General features: G+C 43.4%; 2 protein-coding genes and 1 pseudogene across 3 annotated transcripts; 2 read left to right on the top strand and 1 right to left on the bottom strand.

Moving 5' to 3' along the window:
* Positions 1-1,893: 1,893 nt before the first annotated feature.
* Gm5339 lies at positions 1,894-2,834 on the top strand (annotated as a pseudogene).
* A 2,993-nt stretch (positions 2,835-5,827) lies between these two features.
* Positions 5,828-13,390, top strand: Trim21 (tripartite motif-containing 21). 2 transcript variants are annotated; one of them, NM_009277.4, is made up of 8 exons: positions 5,828-5,921; positions 6,970-7,038; positions 7,185-7,616; positions 7,949-8,044; positions 9,292-9,522; positions 10,695-10,717; positions 11,242-11,342; positions 11,647-13,390. In NM_009277.4, the coding sequence occupies exons 3-8, from the start codon at positions 7,221-7,223 to the stop codon at positions 12,186-12,188; spliced, it is 1,389 nt and encodes a 462-aa protein (NP_033303.3). In that variant the 5' UTR covers positions 5,828-5,921; positions 6,970-7,038; positions 7,185-7,220; the 3' UTR covers positions 12,189-13,390. The 2 variants fall into 2 exon arrangements, with proteins under 2 accessions (NP_033303.3, NP_001076021.1); NM_001082552.2 differs by lacking the exon at positions 6,970-7,038.
* A 2,683-nt stretch (positions 13,391-16,073) lies between these two features.
* Positions 16,074-17,024, bottom strand: Olfr549 (olfactory receptor 549). The gene has a single exon (NM_147101.2). It carries the CDS (start codon positions 17,022-17,024, stop codon positions 16,074-16,076), a length of 951 nt encoding a protein of 316 aa, NP_667312.2.
* Positions 17,025-21,226: the final 4,202 nt, after the last annotated feature.

Below are 21,226 nucleotides of genomic sequence, written 5' to 3'. Positions count from 1 at the left end.
TAGGAAATGACAGTGTTTGAAAGTGAATGTACATCATGAAGCAAACTTTCTCTCCGTAATGCCCTTGGAGATTGTCTGCCAAGCATGAGGTAGTGGAAAACTTCAAGGATATTTATTTCTAGATCTGTCATCAAATATGTGATTAAAACAAGGTGACTTCCGTGATGTTTGGTCTTTATTTGTATCTTATAGGTGATGCTTGGATCATAATTATTCATAGGAACGTTAATTACTATGATTAAATTGGGATGTATGGGACTAGGAGACAGTGTTCTTCCAGAGGACCAGAGTTTTGTTCTCAGCACTCACATCTGGCAGCACAACTGCCTAATAACTTCAGCTTCGAGGCATCCAACATCCTCTTCTGGTTTCCATGGGTACTTGCCCACGCAAACACGCAGGCATGTATACACACCACAAATAAAATAAATCTTGGGTTTTTTCTCAACACTCAATAATCTTGTTTCTTTCAGAGATCTTTACTTTATAAAATGACTTTCCACACTTTCTTTTAAAATGCAAACTTTGTGTGATTTTTTTCTTGTTTATTGTTTGAGAATTTCCTACATGCATATACTATGTTTGATCAACTACATACCCCATTCCCTTTCCTTCAATTCTTCCCTATTCCCTCAAAGTTTTTCCAGCCAAATTCATGAGCTTAAAGAAAAAACTAAAAACCACTGAGGCTTTTAAAACTTAAATAAATTAGAATGTATGAAGCTCTTAGGAAAGGACTTATAAACTTTATACACACACACACCTTTGAATTACCCACAAGAAGTTAAGCGCTGTCTTTGGTGGCCTGTCAAGCCTCCTCTGTAACAGCATATCACATTAACCTCCCCCTACTCCATGGTTGTAGAGGACTTTTAATACGCTTTGTATTTTAGACTTTATCAAACTAATTCAAAAAAAGAGGTGCTTCACCAGCTCTCCAGGTCTACCTCAAGCCAGCCGGTTGACAACTGAAGATAATCTCAGACTCCTTGGACTCTTGCTTATGTCATTTTGATCCATTACGGAGTCTTGAGATTTGGCTGGTCCCTTGGTCCTATGGAGGCTTGATGACCTAGTGTAGGGAAATGCTACTGCGCTGAGGCAGGGGTGGGTGGGCAGGTGGGGGAGCCCCCTCATAGTGGCAGGGGGAGGGGATAAGGGGTTGTGGAGGGGAAACTGGAAAGGGGACAACATTTGAAATGTCAATAAATACAATAACCACTAAAAAATTTTTTAAATTGAAAAAAATATTTTTCAAAAAGGATTATGCCAATATTCCCTACCCTATATAAGCAATTAAATACTTCTTGGGGGTGGGGTCTCTTAAGCATTAGCTAAAGTCATTCTGCATGCTGATAGAAAAATAAAGACTTTCTCCTGAAAAAAAAAATGATTGGCAATGGTCTGCCCGCCCCCAAGTTGCGCACACTCCACCCCTCTCTGAGAGCTGTGCAGTGGCATCCTGGTACAGTCCTCAGTGCTGACACTGCAGAAAGATGGCTGAAGACGTGGTGGTGGTGGTGGTGGTGGTGGTGGTGGTGGTGGTGGTGGTGGTAGTGGTGGTGGTGGTGGCCAAATTTGATTATGTGGCACAGCAGGAACAAGAGCTGGATATCAAGAAGAATGAGAGATTATGGCTCCTGGGTGACTCTAAATCCTGGTGATGAGTTGGAAATTCCATGAATAAAACCGGTTTTGTCCCTTCTAACTATGTGGAAAGAGAAATTAGTGCTCAGAAAGCATCTATTGTTAAAAACCTGAAGGACACCTTAAGTCACAGGGATTGGGTGTGGGAAGTTTCAGTGTTACAGAACACACCAGGAAGCTCACAGAAAATGATCCCGGAGCTGTGTCAACAAACTTTGAAAAGAGAACACAGAATTTTTACTCAAAATGAATTGGTTAAATAACTTTAAAGATTTTTTTCAGCATTGGGGAAGTGAAAAGAAAACCCGGTGTTCTAGATACTGCATCTCCTGCTGATGATAGCTTTGTTGATCCAGGAGAATGTCTCTATGACCTTAACATGCCTGCTTTTGTGAAATTTAACTACATGGCTGAGAGAGAGGATGAATTGCATTGATAAAAGGGACCAAGGTGGTCGTAATGGTGAAATGCAGTGATGGATGATGGCATGGCAACTACAACAAACAAACTGGATGGTTTCCTTCAAACTATGTAACTGAAGAAGGTGACAGTCCTTTGGGTGATCATGTAGGTTCTCTTTCAGAGAAATTAGCAGCAGTTGTCAATAACCTAAATATGGGTCAAGTATTGAATGCTGTACAGGCTCTTTACCCATTTAGCTCATCCAATGATGAAGAACTCAGTTTTGAGAACGGCGATGTAATGGATGTTATTGAAAAGCCGGAAAATGACCCAGAGTGGTGGAAATGCAGGAAAATCAATGGCATGGTTGGCCTGATGCCAAAAAACTATGTTACCATTGTTCAGAATAATCCATTAACCTCAGGTTTGGAACCATCGCCTCCACAATGTGATGACATTAGGCCTTCACTCTCTTGGAAGTCTGCTGGCAATCCTTGGTATTATGGCAAAGTCACCAGGCATCAGGCAGAGATGGTATTAAATGAAAGAGGGCATGAAGGAGACATCCTCATTTGTGACAGTGAGTCTTCGCCAAATGATTTCTCAGGATCACTAAAAACACAAGGGGAAAACAAACATTTTAAAGTCCAGCTGAAAGAGACTGTTTACTGCATTGGGCAGCAGAAATTCAGCACCATGGAGGAACTTGTAGAACATTACAAACAGGCACCGATCTTTACAATGAACAAGGAGAAAAATTATATCTTGTCCAGCGTTTGTCTTGATAGTGCTCGTCAGCAGTGACTGCTACACAACTTTAACTCGTCATGTAACTGGAGACTGAGAAAGTGCTGGGCCAATTGCACTTGCTTGGAAAGTGCTGTTTCTAACTATATGAGAATTGACTATAATCCGTGAGTACTTTTGTGATAACTCAGACCATACGTATATACTACATATGCAGTGCATCTCTAGAGAAGAGTTCTTTATTCTTGGTCTTCTGTCTTACTGTTTTCTTTGCTGTTTTTCTCTTTCCTTCCGACAATGAAGGTTTTGTATTCTGAAATGAATAATTTGGTTTAAAATCTTTATATGGAAGAATTCTTTTATTGCTGTTTCTTTATTTCCTTGTAAAGATAGCCTGTTCTCTCATAGTTCCTCTTCACATAAAATTATACCTATATGGCATATGATAAAGGACATTTCTTGTAAAGTGTTCATCTTTTCTGTGACTAAATAGCAGTAATAAACATAAAATAAGAAATTTTTTAAAAAGATTTGAGTTTCCCTTCACTTCCTGTGGGAAGTGAAAGGAGGAAGTAGGTGGCTCCTGGAGGAAGTAGAAGTGCTGCCATAAATAACATATATAATAAATCATGTAATATGCTATATCATCATATATTATATTGCTTTTAGCCTGTTTTTTACTGTTTCTAAGAAAAATCTGAGCAGTTTTCTGGTGAATTTTTTACATTATTTACATTAAATATTATTTATGTTAAATAAATCAAATTTTTCTAACAAAATAAGTAATATTCCAGCATATCTGTTTTCTCTCCTACATTGTATCTACCAAGCATCACCATTTTTAACTTTGCTCCATTAAGCTCTTTCCAAAGCATTACCTGTAACCAGTAACTGTTTTATATATAATTCCTAGTAATGAGGTTATGGAAACCATCATCTTGAGTGTGCATCATCAGAACAGGTGGTCAGTAAAACTGGGCCATGACTTGTTGAGAGTGGAGGTGTGGCACCAAATTGAAAATCTCATCTATGTCTGTGTCTTAGTGAAATTAATAGATCGAGATAATGATGACGACGATGGTGATGATGATATGACAGTAACAAGAAGTGAAGCTATGGATTAGGATCCTTATTTTTAAAAAAGAAAGAAAGAAAAAGAAAGGATACAAAGAGAAGGCCTTGTCTTTGAGGAAAAGAGCAAGTCTGGAAAGACCAGTCTGCTGCTGCCTTACTTCCCATCCTCCACAACTATAAAAAAGAAAGGTATGTTTTTTTTAATGAATTACTCGATCTGTGATATTTTATTATAGGGATCAACAAAGGCTTTAACCATGAGAGTAAAGGGCTATAATTCTGATACATTGTTAAAACCAGCAAGTGGTCAGCCCTCCGTCATCCTTTTTGGTTTGGTTTGGTTTTTCTTGGTTTTTCGAGACAGGGTTTCTCTGTATAGCCCTGGCTGTCCTGGAACTCACTTTGTAGACCAGGCTAGCCTCGAACTCAGAAATCCGCCTGCCTCTGCCTCCGGAGTGCTGGGATTAAAGGCGTGCGCCACCACACCCGTCATCCTTTCTTGTCCCTCTCCCACACCCGTTGGTCCTTTCTTGTTTCCAACTGGTCCTCCTTCTGCTTCCATATTTTTGGGGGCTTCTTAAGTCACTAAATTAGAAATAAGTAGAAGAAGCTTTTCCTGTCCTGGACAAAATGTACTTGCATATCACCAGGGACAACTTGGGTTGCCAATACACACTCAAGTTAGTAGAGAATATGATTAAAACCCAAAGTATAAACATCTCACTTCACCAACACACTAATAATGTGCTAGACAATAATATCAATAGCATTAATTCTTCCCAAATAAAGACTTGGGTCATTTTGTCAGGGAGAGGGAAGTTTGAAATATCAAAGTACTATCTGTGAGTGAAGGGAGTTTGGGTCTTCAGTAGGTGGGGTCTTCAAACAATTACCAAGGTGGGAGCTGAGGCAGCTCTGAGTACAATATGTTAGTAGTCCTGTGTGCACATTATAGAGTATATATCAGCACACCCCTAGGGTGTGCATTAATCTCTCTATCCAGTGTGTAAACTGAAACAGAGCATCCTCTGGTGGTGAATAGCAAAATAGACATTGACTCTACCCTCTGCCTTATTTTGGGACCCAAGTTCTTTGCCTGCAGGAAATAGCAGCAGACCTTCCGTGGTAGAAGCAGAGTCGTTTTCTGATGTTTATAGATGTCTTCGTCCTTTCGGATGCTTGACTCTTTTTCATTCTGCTTTCTAGGACTGTTGTGCTCCAGGAACCAAGCCCCAGTACAACAGCACAATCTAGACAGTAGATGTTGCCTGGCGGCCTTTCACTAAGAGAGATCTCTTAAACAGGACTAGAAATTTCAAATCACAGAATGGTTTTGTTTCCTAAATATAATAAATAGCGAGGAAAATTCCACTGCTGTTTTTAGCGCAAGTTATAATACAATATCAATTGTCCATAAGTCTTAACTCCCTTCACTGGTACAACACATACCTTGACATCATAAAGAATAAATTTCTAGCCCCAAACTATTTGAAAAGAGCAAAATCACACAACAGAGTGGTGGGAAATGGGTATACTTCAAGTACTCTGTACAATTAATATATACTAATAAAAAACAGTGACGGTGGCGGGATCAGTCTTGGGGGAAGCTATCCATCCCTGTAGGAAACAGATGGTGACTCCTCCCTCTCCCATTCAGACCTCTTCTCTCAGAAGCTCCCAGGTAAGAAGAAAAGACCAGTGTCAAAGATCGATATCCTGTAGATTACATTCTGTTAAAGGGGACAAGGGGGCCTTAGAGAGACCCAGGAGGACAGGTACTGAGTTTTTTCCCTGCCTGTGGCCAGGAGTCAGTTTCTTGCACCTCTGACCTCTCTCCTCCCACTCTCTGCCCTGTCTCTGCCCAGTCTCCGCCCAGCCTCCGCCTTCTCTGCCTCTAACCTCCTCTTGCCACTCAACTCCTCACTCCTCCCCTTGCTCCTCCCTCTTCCTGCTAGACCTGCCTCTGAGAGGAAACTGAAAGTGAAATTTGGACTGCAGGCTTGCAAAAGCGAAGCTGGGAGCACATAACTAAAGCTGAGGACCCTGGTTAGGTGAGTGAGACTGGGACCCCTGGCCGGCCTAGGTGGGCTCTTTATCCCCACACCAGATTCAAGGAGCCTCTTCCCATCAGCACCCCACACTCGGGAATTTGCGAACCCACCTGCTGCTTCTTTTCATCAGAGTTGTCTTGTCCTAGCCCTGCAGAGCTGCCCATGCTGGCCTGTGGAAGCTGGGCTCTGAAAGTGACTTTCCTAGTGCCCTGGACTAGCTGAGACGACAGTCCTAGCAAGGGCAGGAGAAGCAGGGTGGTGACCTAGGCCAGAGGGGAGCTCAGGGAAACCCTTACCCCTTGAAGATCCCTGCTTGAGGAGAGTGCTATCCATGTAGAAATTTCTGTGGATTTAAGATACTCCACACCCTAAAGGAAGTTGAGACTAGGTTTGGAGCAGCTTAGAGAAGAGCCCAGGGAGTGCTCCCCAAAAATGTTCACCGGTGAGCACACCTGCATGTTATGTACATAGACATTTATAGAGGGGAACATATGGGCACGCCTACATTGATGCATTTGTGCACAAGTATAGTTTGCATATAAAAACATCAATATATGTGTACATACATATATAAAAACATGCATATACACACATGCAACTCTTATAACTGGGCCATATACTCTTAGACAATGTACTCCGGATAATGAATGACATCTTACATGAACCTGAGTGGGGTCGCTAATGACACACCTAGGCTGCATTGTGTTGCCTATTGCACAACCACCATATGTGCAGCCTGTCATATTTGACAAAATGTCTACTATGATGTATAGCTGCATAAACCTTGACTCCTAATGCCTGACCCCTGTGGTTTCTGCCAAGATTAATGAAGACTAGTATGAGCTAACTCTGGTTGGAATATGGAGGGTCTGTGGTGATATGGTAAATGGTCGTTACTGCCATGACTGACGTCTCTGGGCAGTAGAGGCATAAGATGACAGAAAGGAAATGGGAGACGCCTAGACAGTGAGGGTTAAGCAGGGATGGGTGTGGTGACGGTGGAGCTGTTAGCAGCGTTACCCCCACCAGTTTTCTCTGTCTCTTCTAGAAACTCGGTTTCCCCTTCTGCCTGGCTTGCTCAGTGGGTGAGGCCGGAGGAGAGGCTCCTGTCATTCAGGTTGGTGCTTTTGCCTTCTGCCTTTCCCTCCTGTGTCATCGCTTGTCCACCTTGGCATTATTTGGGGGAGTTTGGGGTTTGCCTTGCTTTTGCTTTTGTCCTACAAACTCTCATTTTTATCTCTTCGCCCCTCTGCATCTCTCAAGATTCCACGGCAGATATCACCCTCTACAACCTCAAAAATGTCTCTGGAAAAGATGTGGGAGGAGGTCACCTGTTCTATCTGCCTGGATCCCATGGTGGAGCCTATGAGTATCGAATGTGGCCATTGCTTTTGCAAGGAATGCATTTTTGAAGTTGGGAAGAATGGGGGCAGTTCATGTCCCGAGTGCCGGCAACAGTTTCTGCTCCGAAACCTCAGGCCCAATAGACATATAGCCAACATGGTGGAAAACCTTAAACAGATAGCCCAGAATACCAAGAAGAGTACCCAGGAAACGCACTGCATGAAGCATGGAGAGAAGCTTCACCTATTCTGTGAGGAAGATGGGCAGGCCCTTTGCTGGGTGTGTGCCCAGTCTGGGAAACACCGGGACCACACCAGGGTCCCTATTGAAGAGGCTGCTAAGGTATACCAGGTAAGGCCTTAGCACAGACTAAAGAACATAGCCACTTTGTCCCCCAGAATGGTGGCTGAGAAGTTGGGGGATGAAGGGATAATTTCTCCCTTCATTGAGAGGAGCTTGTGTATGGAATACAACTTTATTTCTCAGCAGCAGAGGCAAAGCCATGGGAAAGGAGTCATGCATCGTGCTTCCTCGTGGCTCCCGGGTACATTAGAAATGCAGTGGCCCAGATCCCGTTACCCATTGGTGTAACTCTGTTTTTGTTAAGACATACTAGATTTCTTCCATAGTCTTTCCATCTGCCTCCTCCAACCTGGGGACTAACCTGCCATCTTTTTCTACAGGAGAAGATCCACGTGGCTTTAGAAAAACTGAGAAAGGGGAAAGAGTTGGCCGAGAAGATGGAAATGGATCTCACGATGCAAAGAACAGACTGGAAGGCAAGAGCTGTAGGCTGGGCTGTGTCCCAGGTCTTGACCTCAAGCAAGCCTTAACCATGACTGTGCCTATCCAAGGGGCGGTAGAGTTATTATATAGGTCACTCTCCAAGACCCATCCACACACTGTGACTCCAGATAGAGAGGAATTGAAAGAAAGGAAGGAAGAGAGGAGAAGGAAAGAGAGAAGGAAAGGAAGGAGGGAGGGATAGAAGAGAGTCAGGGATGAAGGGAGGCAGAAGGGAGGGAGGGAAGAGGAAAGAAGGAAGCTTAAAATCAGATGGGATTTTCCCCAATCTGGCACAAATATCAAGAATTTCTGGAGAAAGTTTAAGGTTTCGTCATTCCTTCTGACCCTGTCTCAGGGAACAGCATAGTCAACATTAGTTTCTTGGGTCTGTGATAGGAAGTCCACCTGACCTGGTGGCTGCTTGATGGTGAGCAAGTTATTAGTCCAAAGCCTGCTAGGGACCTAAAGCCTGTCACAGTGAGAATTTGCTGGTAGAAAATGAAATGCATCTGAAACTGGGTAGGAATGAGAGGCTCACAGCCAATCACAGACCCCAAATGAGTAGCAAAAACTTGACCCTCCCAAGATGGCAAAGACTGTTTTCCTGGGACCACTGCTTTCCACCCAGGGTATCAATGGGTATGGGAACAGGTCTTATGCTCTACAACTTGCTGAGATAGTAAGACAGAGGAACTCACATGGGCGTTAGTAGCTTTTGGAAGAAAGGTTGAGAAAATATCTGGTGCCGGAAGCATGCGTAGGTGGGGGGGGGGGGGGTCTAGGGGACAGACACCACCCAAGCTTAGGAAATTTTTATGGGAAAACTCTTGATGGTCCCCAATGAAGGAGCTAGAGAAAGTACCCAAGGAGTTGAAGGGGTTTGCAGCCCCATAGGAAGAACAACAATATGAACAAACCAATACACCCAGAGCTCCCAGGGACTAAACCACCAACCAAAAAGTACCCATGGCTCCAGCAGCATATGTAGCAGAGGATGGCCTTGTTGGATATCAATGAGAGGAGAGGCCCTTGGTCCTGTGAAGGCACTATGCCCCGATCTAGGGGAATGACAGGGTCAGGAAGCAGGAGTGGGTGGGTTGGTGATCAGGGGGAGGGGGGATAGGATGAGGGGTTTTTGGAGGGGAAACCAGAAAGGGGGGATAACAATTGAAAAGTAAATTAAGAAAATATCTAATAAAAAGAAAAAAGAAAACCTCTTGTCTTCCCCTTGCCACCACAGAGGAACATTGACACCCAGAAGTCGAGGATTCACGCAGAGTTCGCACTTCAGAATAGCTTGCTGGCTCAGGAGGAGCAGAGGCAGCTGCAGAGGCTGGAGAAGGATCAAAGGGAGTACCTGAGACTCCTGGGGAAGAAGGAGGCTGAGCTGGCTGAGAAGAACCAGGCCCTGCAGGAGCTGATCTCAGAGCTGGAGAGGAGGATTCGTGGTTCAGAGCTGGAGCTACTGCAGGTGCGACCCCTGCGCAGGCACAAGGAGTACCTTGGGAAAAGCCTGCGCTATATGGAACGGCTCTTAAAAAATGTGCTTGTTGTGTTTCTGTAAACTACCTACATTATCTTTAATGTGCTCTCGTTCTGCAGGTAGTCTCACTCTTTTCCCAAAATAAACTTAAAATAATTTTTTTCCGAAGCATAGGAACTAAAATAATCATGTATTCGTACTACTATTCTTTTTTCTAATTTTTCCCATAATGATGATAGCTCAGGTTCCTAAAGGGCACACTAGTGGCCTGCCAGGCTCAGGTTAGTACCGCTGCAATCTCACTCCATGGAAGAGAAAATGTTAATGGAATTAGTGGGAGATTCCCGTTAACTTACATCAGTTTATCTAAGTAGTAAGAGGCAGAAATTAAGATGACAGATTGTGTTTTAGAGTCAGTTCATACTCTAAAGTTGCATCCATTGCATCCACCCTTGGTATATTAGCCTGGTGTTGGGACACTCTAGGTTTCTTTTCTCATACCTGTGTCACTGTCTCAGTCAGATGCATACAGACATTTCTTTCTGCTTTGTATAGAAAAACTGATTGTATTGGTTTGACTTGGCAGGCTTCCTCTTGCCTGTCACTGAACTGAGCTTCCTGGTGCCTTTTTAAGGAGCCTAGGAGGCTGCCAGTTCAAATGTTATGGCTGTCACTGCCTGAGAATGAATAGTCTCACTTGAACTCACTCTAAATAGTGAAGAGGATTAGCCACAGCACAGGACAAAGCTTTTAACCAACTAGCCATTCCTCCACAAACAGTTCAAGCCCAAAAATAGCAGGGAACCTCTCTGGACATCTACCTAAGCCATTCTCTGCCTGAAGCTACCTCCCGGCTTCAGTCGGGTTCTGTTGTTTATCTTCCTCTTCTACTGGCTCCATGGCCAGCCCCGCTCCTCCAAGAACCCAGCCCTTGTAAGTCTCTTTCTCTGTCAGTCTTTAAATCCCTGGTCATGGCTAAAGGCCATAACCACGTTGGCTTCCTAGATATTCTGTGAGCCATCACATGCCATTTCTGGTAACGGTTTGTCAGAGTTATCTTTGGGGCCTTACCCAAGGGCGATGTCACATGGCCCCAGGAATGGCATCTCAGTGGTCAGTCAGAAACTCCAGAGTTGACTGTCTGTCTCTTCTCTCCTCAGGAGGTGAGGATCATCCTGGAAAGGTAAGGAAAGGGACCAGGAAGCATGTGTGCATAGAAACCTGGTCCACTCTAAGACGTTCTCTGCTTTCAAATGGCTAATGAACATATCAAATGATGAATTGCCCGATGAATATCAATCATCTTTGTACATTAAAAGTCTCCCACCAGAAAGTGGTAATCTGAGTCTGCTAGAACTCTCCTACGGAAAGACATTCATAAGTAATGAGTAAAACCGACAGCATGGCCAAGAGTCCTCCAAGTTCTTCACAGAAGTCATTCCACCTGTTAGATGGTTTGCTGTAAAATTAAATAAAATCCACAAGGCCATGACTTTGGGCTCTGGAAAGAGATGGAGATTTATTTGAGATTCCTAGAACTTGGAACTCCTAGATAGGAACTTTTTTTTCCTTTCCTGTGGACATTGAATGCATGTGTATTTGTATATTGGTATTGAGTTTAATTATTGAGCCGTCCATGAAGGAGAGCACTGGGGCCTAAGGTAGAAGATAGGAGCAGGAAGTAAGATTCTCAAACTCTTTCCCTAGGAGTGGATCCTGGAACCTGGACACGTTAGATATTGACGCCCCAGACCTAACAAGCACATGCCCTGTGCCAGGGCGGAAGAAGATGCTGAGGACATGTTGGGGTAAGGCGACATCTAGGAATTGTGGGCTAGACAGAAAGGGATAATGAGAGTGTGGAGTGGACAGTCATGAGGAACCCAGGGTGGTAATGTGTGGAAGAGGTGGCAAGTGGTACAGGTGGAGCAGAAGACATAGATGAAGTTTCCTCACATGTCAGAGGAAGGGCAAGAGTAACTGTGGGTCATTTCCTCACATGATGAGATTCAGGGTCACCCCTCACCTTTGAGTTTAAATGGATCTCCTCACTCTAGGCAAAGAGCAGCTGGCCTCATGCATCCAGTCTTACTTATGATCTTCTTTCTGCAGTTCATATTACTCTGGATCGCAACACCGCCAACTCATGGCTCATCATCTCAAAGGATCGGAGACAAGTGAGGATGGGAGACACCCATCAGAACGTGTCTGACAATGAGGAGAGGTTTAGTAATTACCCCATGGTGCTAGGTGCCCAGAGATTCTCCTCTGGGAAGATGTACTGGGAGGTAGATGTGACTCAAAAGGAGGCCTGGGATCTGGGGGTTTGCAGAGATTCTGTTCAGAGGAAAGGGCAGTTTTCACTCAGTCCCGAGAATGGCTTCTGGACCATTTGGTTATGGCAAGACAGCTATGAGGCTGGTACCAGTCCTCAGACCACCCTCCACATTCAAGTACCTCCATGCCAAATTGGGATCTTTGTGGACTATGAGGCTGGCGTTGTCTCCTTCTACAACATAACTGACCATGGCTCCCTCATTTACACCTTCTCGGAGTGTGTTTTTGCTGGACCTCTGCGACCTTTCTTCAATGTTGGTTTCAATTATAGTGGGGGAAATGCAGCGCCTCTAAAGCTCTGTCCACTAAAGATGTGATGGTCAGGAGCCAGTGCCTACTGACGGTACTTCCCGGACACTTACCTCCTCCCTGTCCTGATCAAGATCCAGTGACTCCTGGGGACCATTTCTGGATACTGCTGCTCACTTCCTGTTGGTGTTCTTCAGCCATGCACTTGGTCATTTTGACCCATCTAGTTGGAACTACCCTAAACCCTCATCTCTTTAAAGGAGTCAGGGTCCCAGGATGAAGGTATCAGCTGGACATAACTGAAAGTCAATGTCAAATGACCTTCACCATCAATATACCTGACATAGATTCCGCAATGATTCCTCAATGAAACAGACTCCTCACATTGGACCCAAACTCATCTAAAAGACAAACAAACATTTCTGCCTTTATGTGACTTCCTTTGTTTTCTCTGTCCTTGGTTGTTACCTTTGGCTAGATACCTGTCTACTCCTATATCTTTTGTGGCTTGCAGAAGGACTTCCTAGAAATTGTGCTTGAACTATCCTGTTCAGTTATTATTGGTAAAATATATATATATATATATATATATATATATATATATGCATACATATGTCTTAACATTATACATCTTCTGGTTTGGTTTGTTGTTTTGTTGTTACTGGGGGATTTTAGGGTTTTATTGTTCGTTGTTTGTTTGTTTTCCCTCCCTGGAATGCTCTATGCACTTCTTCTGTAAACCCAGGTCAAGAATATCTTCTATGGGAACAAATGAAAGCCAGGATAAAGTAGTGAAAGTGGTTCAGACAAGAGCTGAATGTTACACTGACAGTATGCTCAGTATCCCCAGTGATAGCCAAAGTCTGGGTGCTGTGCTGGGTCTGGTCAGTGAACCCCTGCTGTTGACTCTCACAAGGCTACAACAGCTGTGCTCAGACACTGCCTGCTGTCATTTTGTGGATATGTTGGTTTCTGATTCCATTGCCTTGAAGAAAGTGAAATTAGTAGCTGAACTAGTATACAAATATTTTGAAAGCTTCAAAAATACTACCTGGAGATTTATGTTACATAGTTAATAAACCCCTTATTCTCCACTGAATGGAATTGGGAGGTTTCATACTATCTCAGCTTTCCCCCATAGCCAATAACAAATGGTCTGGATACAAGTGTCTTTGTTACATAAAAGTTACCTTGAGAAAGATCTCCAAGTATTGGTTCCAATTCTGAATAATATGTCTTTTAAGATCAAATAAAGCCTGTTGATTTTCCTGAGCTTCTTTCATTCTACCGCCACCTTTCAAATTAACAAACACAAAGAATTAAAGAAACATCTGTACTGGCTCAGGCCGGACAAAATTGCAGCAGAGAGAGAGATGGGCACAGAGTCCCTCCCCTGGCTAAAGAGCTTTGGGCAGTTGCTGGGAGAAGGAGAGTCAGCTTGCTTTCAGGGTATGGGCCCTCCCCCAGTGAAAGCCCCATCTTCAGGAGTGTATAGGCAGCATAAACAGTGCCTGGTGGGTTACTTCTTTTTTTTTTTTTTTTTTTTAGGTATTTTCCTCGTTTACATTTTCAATGCTATCCCAAAGGTCCCCCATACCCACCCCCCCAATCCCCTACCCACCCACTCCCCCTTTTTGGTCCTGGTGTTCCCCTGTACTGGGGCATATAAAGTTTGCAAGTCCAATGGGCCTCTCTTTGCAGTGATGGCCGACTAGGCCATCTTTTGATACATATGCAGCTAAAGACAAGAGCTCCCGGGTACTGGTTAGTTCATATTGTTGTTCCACCTATAGGGTTGCAGTTCCCTTTAGCTCCTTGGGTAATTTCTCTAGCTCCTCCATTAGGGGCCGTGTGACCCATTCAATAGCTGACTGTGGTCATCCACTTCTGTGTTTGCTAGGCCCCGGCATAGTCTCACAAGAGAGAGCTATATCTGGGTCCTTTCAGCGAAATCTTGCTAGTGTATGCAATGGTGTCAGTGTTTGGGAGCTGATTATGGGATAGATCCCTGCATATGGCAATCACTAGATGGTCCATCCTTTCGTCACAGCTCCAAATTTTGTCTCTGTAACTCCTTCCATGGGTGTTTTGTTCCCATTTCTAAGAAAGGGTAAAGTGTCCACACTTTGGTCTTCGTTCTTCTTGGATTTCATGCGTTTGGCAAGTTGTATCTTATATCTTGGGTATCCTAAGTTTCTGGGCTAATATCCACTTATCAGTGAGTACATATTGTGCGAGTTCCTTTGTGATTGGATTACTTCACTCAGGATGATACCCTCCAGGTCCATCCATTTGCCTAGGAATTTCATAAATTCATTTTTTTAATAGCTGAGTAGTACTCCATTGTGTAAATGTACCACATTTTCTGTATCCATTCCTCTGTTGAGGGGCATCTGGGTTCTTTCCAGCTTCTGGATATTATAAACAAGGCTGCTATGAACATAGTGGAGCATGTGTTCTTCTTACCGGTTGGGACATCTTCTGGATATATGCCCAGGAGAGGTATTGCTGGATCCTCCGGTAGTACTATGTCCAATTTTCTGAGGAACCGCCAGACTGATTTCCAGAGTGGTTATACAAGCTTGCAATCCCACCAACAATGGAGGAGTGTTCCCCTTTCTCCACATCCTCGCCAGCATCTGCTGTCACCTGAGTTTTTGATCTTAGCCATTCTGACTGGAGTGAAGTGGAATCTCAGTGTTGTTTTGATTTGCATTTCCCTGATGATTAAGGATGTTGAACATTTTTTCAGGTGCTTCTCTGCCATTCAGTATTCCTCAGGTGAGAATTCTTTGTTCAGCTCTGAGCCCCATTTTTTAATGGGGTTATTTGATTTTCTGGAGTCCACCTTCTTGAGTTCTTTATATATATTGGATATTAGTCCCCTATCCGATTTGGGATAGGTAAAGATCCTTTCCCAATCTGTTGGTGGCCTTTTTGTCTTATTGACGGTGTCTTTTGCTTTGCAGAAGCTTTGCAATTTTATGAGGTCCCATTTATCGATTCTTGATCTTACAGCACAAGCCATTGCTGTTCTATTCAGGAATTTTTCCCCTGTACCCATATCTTCGAGGCTTTTCCCTACTTTCTCCTCTATAAGTTTCAGTGTCTCTGGTTTTATGTGGAGTTCCTTAATCTTCTAAAGAGGAGGAGTGGAGAGGAGGAGGAGGAGGAACAATACAAAGTAGGGTAGGAAAGAGCATGGATTTGGGACATGAGGCGTGTAGATATGATCAAAATACATAGAAATTCTCAAATTTAAAATGAGATTAGAAAGGAAGTATTGTATCAAAATTTCGAAGACACTAAGAAAAAGATTTTTAAAATGTACCTATAATTTATTTTGCATTATATGTAACAAACTTCCTGTGTATAGGTCAGTCATGCTGTAGCTAATGATAGACCTACAGTCAGAGCACAATTAAGAAGTATGAAGATTATGGCAAGCCTCCATATGTGACTCAAACTAAACTGATGTTTTGACAATAAACATTTATTAAGCTGTAATGTTCAATGAATAATGGTTTAATTCAGTTCTTAATTGGGTCTACAAAGATTTCTAATATCAAAGCCAATGACTAGTAAATAAGAGGAATGTACCCATCGCTTTGCAAAAACAATAATAACAGTAAGCCTGATTTTTCCCCTGTAAGATATTCATATAGAGTTCGCTTCCCAGCTAAGGTGCATGGATACCCCACATCCCACTCCGTTCACACAGAATGACACTCTGCCTCCACTATCATCATCAACAAAGTCAGGATTCAATCCTGACCCAAAAGTCCATGCTTCCTAAACACTATATTTCTCTGACATGGCAAAGTGACTTTGAAAGGCAAGGCAAGTCACTTTGTACACTATCCATGGAAGTTTTGATTCACTCTTCAGTCTTTGCAAAGTAGGTACAACAATGTAAAGTTCTGTATGGTGTATATGCACCTAGTTAATCAAACTCAGCATAGTTTCCACTGTGAAGACAAAGAACTTAGTACACGCTCACGAATCTGTCTGGTTTTGATCCCATAGATGATGGGATTCAGCATGGGAGGGGCCAGCATGCAGACATTGGCCAGAAGGATGTGGGTATGGAGAGGAACGTGCTGCCCAAACCTCTGGGTAATTATGGTAAAAATGCCAGGCAGGTAAAACATGGAAATAACACCAAGGTGGGATCCACATGTGCCCAGAGCCTTTTGCCGGGCTCCTCTGGAAGGGAGGCGGAAGACTGTGTGAAGAATGAGACCGTAGGAGACCAAGATGAGCAGAGCATCGAGCACTACAGTAGAGAGGAGGACAGACAAGCCATACCAAACATTGACGCGAATATCAGCACAGGCAAACCTCGCAACAGCCATGTGTTCACAGTAGGTGTGTGGCAGCACATTGCTACGGCAGAAAGGCAGGCGTTTCACCAGGAACACATCTGGGAGGATCACACAGAAACTTCTCAGGACCACAGCCAAGCCGATCCTAACAATTACCACATGACTGAGCACTGTGCTGTAGTGTAGTGGGTCACAGATGGCCACATAGCGGTCAAATGCCATGGCCAGCAAAATCCCCGACTCGGCAATGAAGGTAGCATGGATGAAGAAGATTTGAGTGACACAGCCATCAAGGGAAATCGCTCCCGCACGAAACCAAAATATGGCCAGAGCCTTGGGCACGGTGGTGGTAGACAAGATGAGGTCAGCCGCAGCCAGCATGCAGAGGAAGAGGTACATGGGCTCATGGAGGCTGCGTTCTGCAATGATTACAAGGATGAGAGTGATGTTTCCAAAGAGTGCCACCAGGTAGGAAATGAAGAAGGGGAGAGAGATCCACAAGTGCTGCTCTTCCAGGCCAGGGATGCCCAACAGAATGAAGACAGAATGGCTGGTTCCTGTGTAGTTAAAAGGTGCCATACCCAGGCCAGGTCATTTGTACATTGGAGTATAGGATATAACAGTCACTTCCCTCTTCCCAAAATGCTGAATGGGGTTGAGAAGGAGAGAACAGGACATTTTTCACTGGATAGAATAGCAGAAAGCATTCTGGTCAGCAATTGTGGCAACCCCATAACAGGTCTCTTGGTGAAAAGATGTGGACAAATCCTTGCCATTCTATCTACTATACAAACAACAGTAAGTTGCTGTCCTGCCCTAGGCTTCCCTAATCATTTAAATCTGAGGGAAAGATGGGGTCGATCATTTTTAAGACAGACCATCCCACTCTAGAAGTCCACAACTCTGAGATGTGGACTGTTCTAAATAGTTATAAGCTGTGAAAAGCAATTTGGAATGTTACTTCTCAAAGGAAAAGTCATAACAGAGTTGCCTATCAGTTCAACTGGCACACTGGGCACCAGCTTTGCTCGAGGAATGGGTATTTGAAGAACAGACAAAAACCAAGTTCAGTATCTATTTACATAAAATAAGCAATGTATAAGAAAAGGCCTAACCTGCAAAGCTTTGGGGGAGTTCTGAAAATGCTTTCTAGAAGTGCTTCATAACCTTAATCTTGAAGAAATAAGTGAGGTCCTGCCAATAAAGACATGTGATAATGGAGGAATATGAGCCCCATCAAAGACCTCTCAAAGGACTCAGTAAGGGCTTGCTACGACTCCAAGGCTTTAGAATGTATACTGAAGTAGAAGGAGCCACTGGAGACTCATTACCGGGGTTAAGGGGTGGGAGGAAGTTACAAGAAGAAGAACACTGAAACAGCTTTTGAAAATGAAACTGAGAGTCCAGAGAAGACATTAAGGGAGCAAGTCTTGTGCACATCACACACTATTCCCTGAGACATCCCCTTTGACTTTGGGCATCTATAAAGGCCAGGTAACTGCATGGTGGTAAATACAAGCGTTATAAGACTTGTTCCCTAGACACTGACATCCTATTTACACATCTTTATTTCCACCATTGCCAGCCTCTCTTCCTGCAAATGCAGCCCCCTCCCTCTTTTTTTGCACTGTGCTGTTAGAAATCAAGGCCAGGGTATTGTGCACAATAGGCAAATGCTCTACTATTGAGCTACAATCTGGCAAAACCTTGTTTCTTGAGAGCTGCCTGTGATATGGTGGTGGTGATGGTGTCTTCTACCACTGAAACATGAGTCCCCACCCTACCCACCACTGCCCGCCTTGGCACGCTGACTTGAGCCTTTGTTTCTCCCTATGATCTCTTGCAGTTTCCGAGTCTGAACTGAGGAACAGGCTAAGGAATGGTGGGTAAGTGTGCATTTTAAGTAGCTCTCTCTTGAAGAGAGCTGCATCCTGCTGTATCAGATGCATAGAGAAGAGATGGTGGAGTGAGCAAGGATCAGTTATTGCTGGCTGTGCTCAGGGCTTTGTGTCTCAATCACCACAGCTTAGGGAACCATGGTAGCCTTCCCATTTCCGATAGGAGAACAATAGAGCAAAGGTCACCAGGTTGTCCAAATGGTAAGCTGAATACTGGATCCCCAGAACAGAATTGAATCCATTCCTGTCTGTCCTACACCACCCTACCTCAATTTATCAGACAATTATAACATTAGACTCCTTATTCAAGGAGGAGGCTAGAGTTAGAGCCCTCACCTCCTCTACCCTCCCTTGGTACCTACAAGTTGACTCATACACAGCCATCTGCTCTCTCTTTCTCCTCTGCAAGGCTGAACCTTCCGTATGTGGACTGGACCCCAACTCTCTCTTTACCCCTCCACATTAATCCATTACTAATGACTTCACCTTCTCCCTCTCTGGTGACTGATCCAGCTGTGAACACATGTTTCAATGTCTCGTCTCCTTTCCATTTCACAAAAGCAAGGTTTGTCCTCTGCTGCCTTCCTCGCTCCCTCCTCACAGTCACCTATTGCCTGTAACTCAAAAACTGCCCTGCATCTCATTCTATAGAATCATCTACGGTGTCATGATCACCAAACCCAATGTCACCTTTCATCTATGTTTATCTATAACCTCCAATGACCTATATTTCTTAATTTTATAATAGTAGTCATTGAATGCCTGAATATTAAACATTCCTATTTCTAATCCTCACACCAAATACATGAAATTGAAGCTATCGCAAATTTGTACAAGGAACTGTTAAATCAATATTTTTTTCAAACAATCTGTTAGTAGCCACTCTAATATCCAAGTTTAGATAACATCAAGCTTCCTTTAATTTTAAGAACCTTCACTGGGCCAACAAGATGACTCAGTGTATAAAAAATGTCAAGCTTGATGACATGAGTTCATTTTCTGGAATCCACAGAGTGGAAAGAAAGAACTGACTCCCACAAGGTTTCCTATAACCTCTACATGTCATGGCATATACATAATTGCACACACATGCACACCAAATAAATAGATAGATAGATAGATAGATAGATAGATAGATAGATAGATAGATAGATAGATAGATAGATAGATAAATGACATGCAATAAAAATACTTCAAACCGGGCTGGAGAGATGGCTCAGAAGTTAGGAGCACTGATTGCTCTTCCAGAGGTCCTGAGTTCAATTCCCAGCAACCACATGGTGGCTCACAACCATCTGTAATGACATCCAATGCCCTCTTCTGGTGTCTCTGAAGAGAGTAACAGTGTACTCATATAAATAAATAAATCTTAAAAAAAAAAAAAACTTCAAACCTTCATTTCCTCATGATGATCACCCAAACCATCCATCCCACCCCCACAAATTCTAGTTATGCTACAACTTCAGAGATGTGGCTGACAGTGATAGAGGGAAAATAATATGAGCATTAGATTCACACTGTCCTAGGATGTATTCAATTCCTTCTCTGTCAGCTGCACACACACACATGCATACATGCACACTCACACACACACACACACACACACGCACATGCACACACGTGCACACAGGCACACACACACATGCAGACACACACACATACACACACATTCTCACCACATTCATTCTTATAGTCACCATCATATGTTCACTCACAAATGTTCTGATTAAGCAGTGACACTGACACACATTTTCACAGTTCACACCAATAGCCCTTCACTATGACACTGCACAAGCACAGTTAGGCATCCCCAAACTTATACAGATCACTACTAACTGTGTCAAGCCCACTCTCACACACATCATAAGTTATCTGTGTGATGACTTACATGAGTCTTATCAGCCCATCCCCACCCAGCATTCTGGCTTTCCTCTATACAGAGAGCATCCTCTAGGAGCTGAGGATTGGAGCTACTCCCTTACCCCTGTCTCCAGCCTCCTTGTCCTATTTACCAGAAAAGACAGCTCTCAAAACAGGGAACTCCTAGGGCAACATGGCTGCTTCTCTACTTCCATTTTGACTTTCACAAACTTGAGTCAGACACTAAAAATATGAGTTCTGGGAGGGTTGGCAGTTCAAAGCCAGCTTGGGTGACAGGAACAGAACTTGTCTAAAAACACAAAGACAAAATAAAAACTGTAAATGCTGGCTGGGAAGTTATTCCAGGGGTCTTCAAACTACAGGTTTGGGCCAAGTCTTGCCCATCTTCTGCTCTCATAAAGTAAAGTTATATTGAACACAGTCATTTGATCCATTTACACGTTATCTACCTCATTTTTAAACTATCCTTTTTGTTTATTAAGAAGACCATGAGTGAGAAATGTAATGTGTAGTCATAAGCTACATCAAAATCATAAGACCAAAGACACCCTCTTCCTCCCAGCACTGCATAAGAATGCAGTCCATAACTCTCCACCCATACTCAGCCAAGAAACTCTAATAAACTCAGTTGTTCACACACAAAATGAAGACATGGCAGTAAAAGGGGTGGCTTGCAGTTAATCTTACTTGTTCATAGCAGTTTTTTGTAGAATTTACTAATTCAATGGAAAACCTAAAAGTTCTGGGCCATCACAGGACAAATCTCTAAGCCCACTGCTCAAGGCTAACTTTGTGTATGTTATTATTTATCCAGACTCCAGAATGGAGCTCTCCAGAGTTGTGAGTTCAGAGAAATGAATTCAGAGGTCAAGAAGCAGTTGCCTCATCTCTCCCTCCACTCTTGTTCCCACAAAGCCTCAAAACTTGCACCAGGACAGCTGGACTGACCTCTGGCTGTTCTCAGATGGATAATTCCAAACACAAACTCCATCGGACGACCAA

This window comes from Mus musculus, chromosome 7 (assembly GCF_000001635.26).
Source record: "Mus musculus strain C57BL/6J chromosome 7, GRCm38.p6 C57BL/6J".
Taxonomy (NCBI): Eukaryota; Metazoa; Chordata; class Mammalia; order Rodentia; family Muridae; genus Mus; species Mus musculus.
The sequence above is the reverse complement of the archived record's forward strand: the minus strand, read 5'-3'. Positions and strand labels throughout refer to the sequence as shown.